A 12119-nucleotide genomic window follows, 5' to 3' on the forward strand; every position below is an offset into this window, starting at 1 on the left:
GCTTTCATAGCACAATATCCTGTTTGGTGTACATTAGGCCTAGGTCAATACCAAAGGGTACTCATAGCCGAGTGGGGACTTGACCCCAGACTCTCAGTCCTACCACTTCACCACATGCAGGGGTAAACCATAGTACTTTACCTCTTGGATAGAATGTATAAATTTCAGATCAGAGTTGCTTCCTGCTTCGATTTGGAATCACATGCCCTAGTAACAGATACTACCTCTTGTAAAGTAAACCGAGGTATTGTCGTGTCTAACCCTACTGCCCCTGTTTTGGGAGAAGATGTTTCAGGTAATCAATCTGAATCAGATTCAGAACTAGAAGACGCAGCACCAGACACCAGCCAGCCTGTACCAGTAGGGGAGGAAGCTCTCACAGGCGATTCTCCAGCTGGGAGTCGGCCCTCTCCAGAGCTTATCTCCTCAAGGCCAAATCCTACACCCTCGGTGGGAAGTGAGGTTTCTTCCGGAGGTGAGCATCCTGAGAAGCTAGCTGATGCTAGGGTCCGCCAGAAGCTCAAACGCACGGAGTGGAAGGAAGGTGTAAGAAAGTCGTTTTGATTACGCCAGAACCTGCCTCCGTACCAGGCGCTCTGAAGTTATGGGTGTTTGGGAAGTGGCTTCCTCTTCTTCTTGAGCGGACAATTGTCTTGCTTAGTTTGCATAGTTTTGCCTAGGGGGACGTTTCCAAGAGGTTAGACTCTATTCAGGTAGAAGAGACGTTTGTTGCTTAATAAAAGCTTTGTGGATTACTTAGCAAGTCTCGTCATTTGTCTCCCACTGAAAGCAGGAGTGTTCTGAGAAACACGACAGATATATTATATTGTGGTGTGTTGTTTGGTTTTTAACCTGTGTGCGTTTCTCTCTCCCCCCCCCCCCCCCCCGTGTGAAGGATATGGGCACGGTGGTTCTGGGAAAGCTGGAATCGGGCTCTATTTGCAAAGGACAGCAGCTTGTGATGATGCCAAACAAGGTACAGCACACTTTCCTCTTAAGAAGCTTACATTCCTAGAGTTAAGCCTGCGAAACAACGCTTGGGTTAGAAAACGGCATTCCCCTGTGAGGTTCCTTTTATACTCCCGAAAGGGTTTAGCGTGCATATAGGAGTATGCACAGGATCAGCCTAGTTCTTGTTAGAGGAGCTCTTGAGACTTGGGCTGCTGGTTTTTAACAGCCGCTCACAAGGGGCCTGTGGCGTTACACCCCACAAGTCAGTTCCCTAATGTATGTCTAGGATTTGTAAGTCTATTGTGTTTAGAATGTTGACCTGAGTGGGTGGAGATTGAATATCTTAGGAGTGGGGAGGAGGATATGTAAGGGGATGACTGAGGTGATAGGGGTGGCGTTTTGAAAGTACTTTGGTTCAAGGGAGAATTAGAGGATCCAGGTAAAGAGGGTTGTCTTCTGAGTGTAGGGTGCAGATAGTCAGTTGGTGTCTATTAAAAAATCGTGATAATAAAGAAAGTTCTAGAGTGAAGATGTGAAGGAAAGGAAAGCGTGTATGAGAAGAGAGAAAGGATTGGATGAGAGGTTTTGACAAGGGTCTGAAAATTTTTATTATGAAACAAAGTTTGAGAACAACTAAATAATTTTTTATTCAGTTTGTTTTACTACCACAAAAAATCCCACGTGTCTCCTTGGCATTTATCATCTGCAGTTATATACATATAACACCCGTTCTGACATTAATTCACCATCAGCACATAAAATTCACAGTGCATTTTTTTATTCCTGAAATTATTCCTGTTTAACCCCTTTCTCCACATAGTTTGTCGAAAGGTGGTGTTTGTCCCTCACCTTAGGCTCATAAAGAGCCTGTGTCGTGGCACAGTGGCCATCATGATGGGCAGGGATTCGGGGTGGACGGGGGTCCATGCAGCAGGAAGGCCAGGCAATTGTGCCCCCAGGTCCAGAGCACTTACTCCTTTTCTTTGTCCCTCACAAGTGGATGGCAGCTGTCGATTTAATAGGAGAAAGCAAATCGCTGCTCTTAAGGCTGTAGAGTCTAAACCTTTTATTCTTTGAACACAATACCTTCTGGGGAGCAGGCTTGCCTGCCCCCTACAGATTGTGCCTAGATTGGAGGTAACGGTGAGGGGTGCTGAGGACTGCTCTGCCTTTTCACGTGTGTACTCCCTGGGTTTGTATATCTTGGTCCCTCTAGAATAGAGCAAGGAGGTAGGAACCATTTCCTGGGTTCCGTAACAACATAAGAAGGCCGCCCTTGAAACCATCTGTTGGATTTTAGATGATGGAAATCAACATAATCATGAGACTTAGACGTATTGCGGAGAAAGGAGACCTTGGAGAAACCATCATGTTTTGATGGCCCACTTAAGCCTGTGATTTACAATACGCAGAGCTGGGCTTACCTGACCCTCTGAAGGATTTAAAAAGCAACGTTGTACCTAGATGCCCCTGTAGGCTAGTTCTTGAGCTCCTTGAAAAGTTCTAGGATTCACCCTTCCTTTGTGTGTGGGCTGAATTTCAGCTCAAAAAATATGTGCTACGTAACTTGGTAAACCTGATTTTCCACTATAAAAAGGCTGCTTACAGAGGGCAGAGAATGAGTCATCCAAAACCTCCAAGTTCCTCCTGTCTGAAAGCAGAAAATTCCACAACCGCTTCGCTTTGTGGAAATGTTCCAGAAACTCAGGGTTTGTCTCTCATGTGACAGTGTATAAAATTCATACCTTGTCATGCTGAATCCTGTGTGGTGTTGTAACAAAACCTTAAAAGACTAGTTCGATCTGTCTGGCATGTTTTATAGGGAAGGAGTGCAGGCCCTATAATCAACAACAACAACAAAAAGGGAAGTAAAAAGCATGCTTTAAAAGCTTTCCTGTCAAAACAGACATGTCTCAGAAATGTTATTCCTAAGAAAGTCACCTTGTTTCACAGCCCTGTCTGGGTTTCATGTCAGTGCTCAAATTTTAGTGGGTGTGATCAGGTTGTTGTTGTTTATTCGTTCAGTCGCTTCCGACTCTTCGTGACTTCATGGACCAGCCCACGCCAGAGCTTTCTGTCAGCCGTTGCCACCCCCAGCTTCCCCAAGGTCGAGTCTGTCACCTCCAGAATATCATCCCTCCATCTTGCCCTTGGTCGGCCCCTCTTCCTTTTGCCTTCCACTTTCCCTAGCATCCGCCTCTTCTCCAGGGTGTCCTGTCTTCTCATTATGTGGCCAAAGTACTTCAGTTTTGCCTTTAGTATCATTCCCTCAAGTGAGCAGTCTGGCTTTATTTCCTGGAGTATGGACTGGTTTGATCTTCTTGCCGTCCAAGGCACTCTCAGAATTTCCCTCCAACACCACAGTTCAAAAGCATCTATCTTCCTTCGCTCCGCTTTCCTTATGGTCCAGCTCTCGCAGCCATAGGTTACTACGGGGAATACCATTGCTTTAACTATGCGGACCTTTGTTGTCAGTGTGGTGTCTCTGCTCTTAACTATTTTATCGAGATTTGTCATTGCTCTCCTCCCAAGAAGTAAACGTCTTCTGATTTCCTGGCTGCAGTCAGCGTGTGCAGCAATCTTTGTGCCCAGAAATACAAAGACTGTCACGTTTCTGCCTCCACGTTTTCTCCCTCTATTTGCCAGTTATCAATCAAGCTGGTTGCCATGATATCGGGGTTTTTTGAGGTTTAACTGCAACCCAGCTTTTGCACTTTCTTCTTTCACCTTCGTCATAAGGCTCCTTACTGAAGGCATAAATAACCGGCATTCTGTTTTCCCTACCTGGTACCATTTTCAGGCACTAGTCTTCCAAATTGAATAAGGAACTTTTTTTTCCCCCCTGTTCAAAATATAAATCTCGTGTGTGTTAAGCAGCAACGATGGGGTTTTCTTACGCTTTTATACGTGCTCGCCAAAGACAAAGCTGACAGTGATTGTGCTGGAGAGAGACTGAGGGAAGTTCAGCCTGTAATATGTGAGATTAATTTGGTATTTGAAAACACTCGGTAGGACACTTTGGTGATGTCCTGGCTGTTGAGCAAAAGTGACCAGGGGTATCTTCTGCAGGTGGTGCGTCCGATAGGTTTATGCACACGCCTGGTTTGTGGTCCCTCTGAAAGGGGCTTTATGTTAAGCTTCTGAAATTTGATAGAAGGATTTTTAAATTATGAAACATTGAACCACAGAGCAATAAAAATGCATGCTGTGTCGTAAAAAGGAACATTAAAACAAGAGTTTTCCTACAAACTTAGTATACACCTTTTTTTAAATAAAAGATTAGCTACACAACTCAGAAAAAAGTGTTTACATCCATAAAGAATACTCAGTTGTGTGTCCCGAAATCCTTTTTTTCTTTCATAATAGCATTGAGTGTACTTCATAGAATAATAGAGTTGGAAGGGGCCTATAAGGCCATCGAGTCCAACCCCCTGCTCAATGCAGGAATCCACCTTATATTATTATTATTATTATTATTATTATTATTATTATTATTGATTAACAATACACTAATACAATACTACAGTAATCACAACAACACAAGAAAAAAAACATAATACATAAATTGAATAACCTTATAACATTTCTAATTTAATATTTTTACATCATTGCATAACATAAAGTGCACCCCCACCCCACTCCGGGATCTATTCCTGTTTCCAGAATCTCATTGATTCTTCTGGAGGTGGTTTTCCACTCCCCTTAGATAATACATATTCTAGGAACTGATTCCAAATTCCCTCAAAATCATTCGTTTTTGTTATCCCTGTTCTTACTTTTATATTACATGTCAATTTATCATTTATAGCAATATCCCAAATCTCTTTATACCAGTCCTCAACATGACAATCTCCTTGCACCATCCAGTTCCTAGACATGATCAACCTTGCTGCTGTCAGCAAATTCGTTACCAGTTACCTTAAAGCATGCCTGACAGACGGTTGTCCAGCTGCATCTTAAAGAAACGTAAAACATAAAAGCTATTACGATTTGTGATTCCTTTGAAAGATGCAAATGGATTGGAATTTTTTATGCCTCACATACCCAAAGGTACCAAAGAAAGACAGGAGGACTGGAGGATTTCCACATACCGAGTGTGTGAATTTGGGTGGGGCTCTATGTGTAATAGAACACATTTTTCGACTTCTTAGCCAGAAAGGCAGAAATTCTGATAATGGACAGTACTGTTACCCTGTGTTGTTGACTGCTTAAAACTCAGGAAGCTCTTGTGTATGCAGAATGTTACCAGACCTTTGCATGTGTCCGAATGTCAAATACTTTGCAGCGTACGCAGTAAGTGAACGTTCCGTGTCTTAGAAAACCCCTTCTCTTTCTTTTAAGCACAACGTGGAAGTCCTTGGAATCCTTTCTGATGATGTAGAAACTGAATCCGTAGCTCCAGGTGAAAATCTGAAGATCCGGCTGAAAGGGATTGAAGAAGAGGAGATCCTTCCAGGGTTTATACTCTGTGATCTTAATAATCTGTGTCATTCAGGACGCACTTTTGATGCTCAGGTATGCTCGTTAGGGAAATGTTTGATCTTCAGTGGATGAGACTGAAATTGAGTTGGTTTATTACACCTTGGCCAATGGGACCTAGTTCAGACATGCACACCTTAAGGCGATCTCAGACTTTATTATTATTATTATATTTATTTGTATCCCGCCTTTTGCCCAATACTGGGCCTCAAGGCGGTCTTACAAAGTCTAAAACATACATTGTAAAACCTAGGAAAAGAAATGTAAAAACAGAAAAAAAAACATTTAAAATACCCAACAAAATTATAAGTCATTAACATAGATGGAGGACCAAATTACTCTCCAAAGGCCTGCTGGAACAAACAAGTTTCAGCCTGCTCCCGAAAGCCCATCAAGGAGGGAGCCAGCCTAGCTTCCCCAGTAAGAGAGTTCCAAGCACTGGAGCAGCCACCGAGAAGGCCCTCTCCCATGTTCCCACCAAGCGCACCTGTGAAGATGGTGGGACTGAAAGAAAGGCTTCTCCAGAAGATCTTAAAGCATGGGCAGGCTCATAAGGGAGAATACGGTCTTTCAAATAACCTGGACCCGAGCCATATAGGGCTTTATAGGTCATAACCAGCACTTTGAATTGTGCCTGGAAACAGACTGTGGAGCTATTTTAACAAGGGAGTTGTATGCTCCCTGTAACCAGCCCCAGTCAACAATCTGGCTGCAGCTCTTTGAACCAGCTGGAGTTTCCGAACACTCTTCAAAGGCAGCCCCACATAGCAGGCGTTACAGTAATCTAATCAGGATGTAACTAAGGCATGTGTCATCGTTAACTCCTGTCCAAGAAGCATTGTCCTCACTTCCATACTGGGTCAAATAAACTCCTGCTAATACCAAATTGGGAAATACTCACTTTATTAAGGAACATCCTATTTCTTGCATATCAGTTCATCATCCCACATATGTTTGTATTGAAGTAATGTCTTCTTAAAGCGAGAGTTTTGAGGAACTTGTTAATAGACTGCCTTGCCCGAGATAAAGTCTTATTAAATTCTTATTGATTGCAGATAGTGATAATTGAGCACAAATCCATCATCTGCCCTGGTTACAATGCGGTGCTGCATATTCATACCTGTATTGAAGAAGTTGAGATCACAGTGAGTATTAGTTATCTTTCTTGCCACTTTTTGTAATCCTGGGAGCAATAAATATCCAACTGCAGCAAACTTTTTTGAGTGAGGTGGATGTAGATTGTACAAGTGGCTTCTTTGCCGGGCATTGCGTTGAATCATCACCACTGTTGTTAGTTAGACGTGATTAGTACATAAACACCTGTGAATTGTTGTGCATGAGTTAGAGAAAGCAGGAGCGCTGCTTCCCATATGCCGGCCACTTCTGCTTTCCAGCATCAACCTACGATGGATGGGCTAATTCTTAGGTTGTTAGCGTGATGTTCAAACCCGGACACTTTGAGATGGTAAGTTAAACAACCCACAGTTAACCCCTGGTTTGTTCTTAGGTTAACTGTGGGCTGTTTAACCCATGCATAGCCAAAGTCTTGCACATAATGACAACCCGTGGTTTAAACAACCCATGGGTTGTCGTGCATGAGGAAGAGAGAGCAGGCAAACTGTCTTCTGCATTCCCACCTCTTCCCCTCTTAAATGACAAGATAAAATGGCCTTATTTCTAGATTGTTAATCCATGGTTTGTTCTTAAGTCAACGTTGGGTTTGTATTCAAACAGGGCATTTGTAGGTTGTTTACAGAAACTGGTAGTGACTTCCGTGCAATGCACAGCCCCACAAACCATTAGTTAATTAACCCACGATTTCCCGCCAAATGTCACCATTATGAGCAAAAAGGCTTGAGTGTCCATGTTCAAACATCATGCTAACAACCTATGAATGCAACAAGAGATTGCTATTGGACAGTGGAAATGGTGTGCACATGGCACTCATCCCTACAAATCGTGGGTTAATCAGCCCAAGATTTACCTCCAAACGCCGCCATTAAGTGCAAACATCCCGATAGGCTTAGTGTAATTATGTAATGAAGTACACTTAATAAAAGTGTCTTAACTTGAATGTCCAGTTGCATTAGTTATTTCAGAAATAACTAGAAAAGATAGTCTTTTGCCAGCTAAATAGTGGAGGTTGATATGCTTAAGTTACATGAAGCAACATAGGATAAATCTACTTGTGAATGCCGAGGAGAATTCTTCCTGTGCATTCAACAGTCACGGCGTTTCCTGTTTAACACAGAGCGCGTTCTTCCTTCCCATCCTTAAAGGCACCAGGTCTTCTGTTGGTGACCCACACTGCATTTCATCATGTTTCTCTTCCTTCTGTAGGCCTTAATCTGTCTGGTAGACAAAAAATCAGGAGAGAAAAGCAGAACACGGCCCCGTTTCGTCAAACAAGATCAAGTGTGCATTGCCCGTTTAAGGACAGCAGGAACCATCTGCCTTGAGACGTTCAAAGACTTCCCTCAAATGGGCCGTTTCACCTTAAGAGATGAGGGTAAGTGCGTTTGAAAAATGTACCCCTTGCAATTTTCCTGGACCAAATACGGGCATTTTAACGCTTCGCTTTCCAAATGCCTGGATTTAGTCTTGCATCAAGTCCCCCCAGAGCGGCTCATCGCAAACCCTTTAGAAAACTGCAGGATTCAAAAGGTCCTGAGAGGTAGCCATTTGCCCAGATCCATTTGCCCACCATCTCTTGACAAGGCCATCCAGTGGCTTGAACCGGAGAGAGATGCATTTTTGTTTAGAGCGACGGCTCATGGTGTGGCCACACCCAGAAAATGAATGAAGTTTTAGTCCATGAATGTATGCGATTGGCAGACGTTCACGTTTATGAATGGACTGCGGAACACTAAAGCACTGGAAAATTTGGCGGAAAGGTTTCCACCTCCCATCATTGGCTCTAGCACCAGGCCTCTAATACAAAAGACAATTAGAAGTCCTGTATGTGTTTCTTTGGTTAAGAGCAAAACTTTTCTAGAGTTGTCAAGCTTTTCTAGAAGCCATCAATAAGAACATAAAGCCACTGCAAGAACAAGGCCATGGAATGCAGGTGTGCAGTGTGACATCTGTATGGAGGCTGCTCTTCTTATCGTTTCATGTCATTTATTATTTTTCTCTACGGCTCCATAGCCAAAGCTCTTTCGGTGGCTTATGGTTGTTGTTGTTTTTAAAAAATACATTATATAAAGTATGAAACCATTCACGTAAGGACATGAAGCAGATATTATTATTATTATTTATTACATTTATATACCGCCCAATAGCTGAAGCTCTCTGGGCGGTTTACAAAAGTTAAAAACGGTGAACATTAAAAAGAAATACACAAAATTTTAAACCATAAAAAGCATAAAATACAAACAAAAACAGACAATATCCATTTAAAAACAACTATTCTGGGGTCAGTTAGAAAACTCAGCATATGCTGTTAAATTATTTATTTATTTATTGCATTTCTGTACCGCCCAATAGCCGGAGCTCTTTGGGCGGCTCACAAAAATTAAAACCATTCAAAGTATAAAACAACAGTATAAAACCATAATATAAAATACAATATAAAAGCTCAACCAGATAAAAACTTTTTGTTCAGCAAAATCACTTCCTAGTCTATCCTGGATCAAACTATCTCTATTTGTTGGTGCTGAATGCATCCTAAATTATTTTGTGAACTGCCCAGAGAGCTCCGGCTATTGGGCGGTATAGAAATGCAATAAATAAATAAAATAAAATAAATAAATAAAACAGCAGCAATGCAAAATTACAAATTTAAAACACCAGTTAAAATTCATTTATAGACTGTTAAAATGCTGGGAGAATAAAAAGGTCTTCACCTGGCGTCTAAAGGCATATAATGTAGGTGCCAAGCGAACCTCCTTAGGGAGCTCATTCCACAGCCGGGGTGCCACAGCAAAGAAGGCCCTCCTCCTGGTAGCCACTTGCCTCACTTCGTTTGGCAGGGGCTCACGGAGAAGGGCCCCTGAGGATCTCCCAGGTAGTTAAATGCTGTTAACTGCCTGGGAGAAGAGAAAAGTCTTGACCTGGCGCAGAAAAGATAACAATGTTAGCGCCAGGCAAGCCTTGCCAAGGAGATCATGCCATAATTGAGGGGCCGCCACTGAAATGCACACACAGCAAAATACATCTAAAACAATAATAAAAAACCCGTTGGACATAGACAATCCAGGACCTGTTCAAAAAGACTCATTATGGGCTATCAAATGCCTAAGAGATGAGGGCAGTTTTAACCTGGCACAGAAAAGATGACAATGTTGACACCAGGCAGGCCTCGTCAGGGAGATCATTCCATAAATGTAGGGGACACCACCGAGAAGGTTTGTGTATTTGATTTGTATATCACCCAGCTGGCTAATCCCTTCAGGGCAGCTTAGAATCATAAAACCAAACAACAAATTTTCCAAAAATTAATAATGCAGAATAAAAGCAACAAAACAATGCAACTTTCAGCATTTTTAAAAGGCCGTTTCTTATACCTCTGCAAACTTTTAAGGGTCTATGAGCTTATTTCCTAACGACCATCTCTCTCTTTTGCATAGGTAAGACCATTGCAATTGGAAAAGTTCTGAAATTGGTTCCAGAGAAGGACTAAGCGTTTTTGACAAGCCTGCAGAAATACTGTGAGGATTAAAAAAAAAAAAAGGACTCTGCAAAAGCCTACTTCACAACGCCTTCTTATTTTCTTCCCATTGATAACCTTCTCCCTATATTTTACAAAGACGAAATTTCACAGCAAAGGTCCACATTCTGTCAGCTTTCTCATATTGAGAGCTCTGCTATGCCACCGTTGAATTCCCCCCTCCCCAAGTTTTTTTTTTCCCTTCCTCCTAAATTCTGCTTCCTTGGAAAGATTTGGCAATAGCTTTGTAAGTGATGTGGACACAATTGCCTAGAATTATGAAAAATCTATAGGATTTATGTTTAATTCCCCCCTCCCAGCGTATTGAAACATTTTTCAAGGCAGATCATTCGGCGTGTGCGAGCGAGCGTGCACATGTTACAAAGACAATTACCATGTTAATAAACTATTCAATTTGAAATCTTTTTTTTGGGTATCTTAATTGCTTTTGAATAATGTTTTTATCCAGATAGAACACCTGTTGCATTAGCTTTTAACTTGCCGAGTAAACTGAATATCCGATTACTTAGGCTGTTCTAAAACCAAACTCTTTCCTTTGCCAACTCCTCAACCAAGTTTTAAATGAAGCAGTTAGACAATTGACAAAAAAACTGTACTAAGGAAACTTTCTTTTGCCCTTTCCTTATGGTGGTTTTAAAAAAGAAATCTTAAATATGTTCATGCAAGTATGGTACTATTTAATTAGTGTTGCATATGCCTAAACAATTAAGTTAACTTTGCTTATATATATGAAAAGTTATCTTAACATAATTGTTTAGGCACGGGGATGATCTAGATCTTCCTGTCTTGGAGTACGTCATCAAATTCTTCCTGGCAGAAAATGCTAACCAATAAAATTAGTAGACTGTTACATGACAACTCTGGCAATAACGCTGGTACACAATGTTCAGTCTGAAAACTGAGCTTAAGTATCAGTTTATGATAACGTTACTCGGTTCATTCTGTCTTTAACTTGGAAGACTGGGGAATCTTTTTGGAGGGGGGTGGGCGGCCAGGGACTTGAACTGAGCCAAATCGGCTGCAGTTGTGGGGTGGGCTATTCCCTCTTCGACTGCCAATAGCCGGATGGTGGCCCAATCAGTGAGTACCACTTATTTAATCCTAAAGGTTTGCTGGTTAAAACTGAGAATAGAATCAAGCACAGTCTCTGTACATTTCTGCATATCAAAGCAATTTGAACTAGAGGAAAACAGAAGTGAATAATAGGACTTCTGGCTGGCAGTTCGAAGGAGCCGGGTAGTCAACGTACACTTGGCTATAGGCTGAAGTGTGAGGTTTCTACGATTGCTATAAAAAGGAAGGGGAAAGCAGAAAGCAGGATGCAGCGATACTCCAGAGTGTATTGGCCATCTTCATTATCAGGTTTAGGGAGATGGCGGGTTTCAGAGATTGTTCAAAACACTTCTATTGAATCCGTTGCAATTGTATGTTGATCGAGTAATGTGCCCTTTTCCTCCAAGTCTACAGTCGTGTGACTGTCTCATCTCACACCCTTCTAAATTTAAAACGTTTGGCCCATTTCCTTTTTTGTTTTGTTTTGTTTCTTTGTAATTGTGGAATTCCCATCCATGTCATGTTAAGGCTACATTGTATGGACGAGGCAAAGTTTATTGTCCTTCAGTTTCATATGACTACACTTGTAGCTACCGTAATGCATGAAAATTTAAATAAATTTTATTATTATGTCTGCAAATTTCTGGGCTTTTATTTTTCTGGGAATCTGAAAGCTTTAATTCACAGTAATGTTTTAAACAATGCTAAAGAATTCAGATGTTTCATTTTAAACTAATGTAAACTGGAGAAAAAGAGACTTCCAAAGAAGTGTCCTAAGATTAGCTAACCATTTCAGGTGTTAAGTTGTGCTGACTTTATGCTTCTCAAATTCCTCCCTTTGTTACTGAGATGATCGCAACGTTTAAAAATGCAGTCGATGGAAGCTCATTTTCTTCCTGATGTAGTAGGTTAAAATTCTTGAAGGCAAAGGACTGTGACTATAAGGATGCTAATAGCAGTTGAATGG

At 41.6% G+C, this 12119-nt stretch overlaps 1 protein-coding gene across 2 annotated transcripts in view; it reads left to right on the plus strand.

The window, feature by feature from the left end:
- Window positions 1–11792, plus strand: part of GSPT1 (G1 to S phase transition 1) — a 37490-nt gene extending 25698 nt beyond the window's left edge. For both annotated transcript variants that reach the window (XM_063142905.1, XM_063142904.1), the window contains exons 11-15: window positions 896–976; window positions 5293–5466; window positions 6486–6575; window positions 7771–7939; window positions 9999–11792. In XM_063142905.1, coding sequence (XP_062998975.1) covers window positions 896–976; window positions 5293–5466; window positions 6486–6575; window positions 7771–7939; window positions 9999–10051 — 567 coding nt within the window. In that variant the 3' untranslated portion in view covers window positions 10052–11792. The remainder of the gene's footprint in view (window positions 1–895; window positions 977–5292; window positions 5467–6485; window positions 6576–7770; window positions 7940–9998) is intronic.
- Window positions 11793–12119: the final 327 nt, after the last annotated feature.

This window comes from Elgaria multicarinata, chromosome 17, assembly GCF_023053635.1.
Source record: "Elgaria multicarinata webbii isolate HBS135686 ecotype San Diego chromosome 17, rElgMul1.1.pri, whole genome shotgun sequence".
Classification (NCBI taxonomy): domain Eukaryota; kingdom Metazoa; phylum Chordata; class Lepidosauria; order Squamata; family Anguidae; genus Elgaria; species Elgaria multicarinata.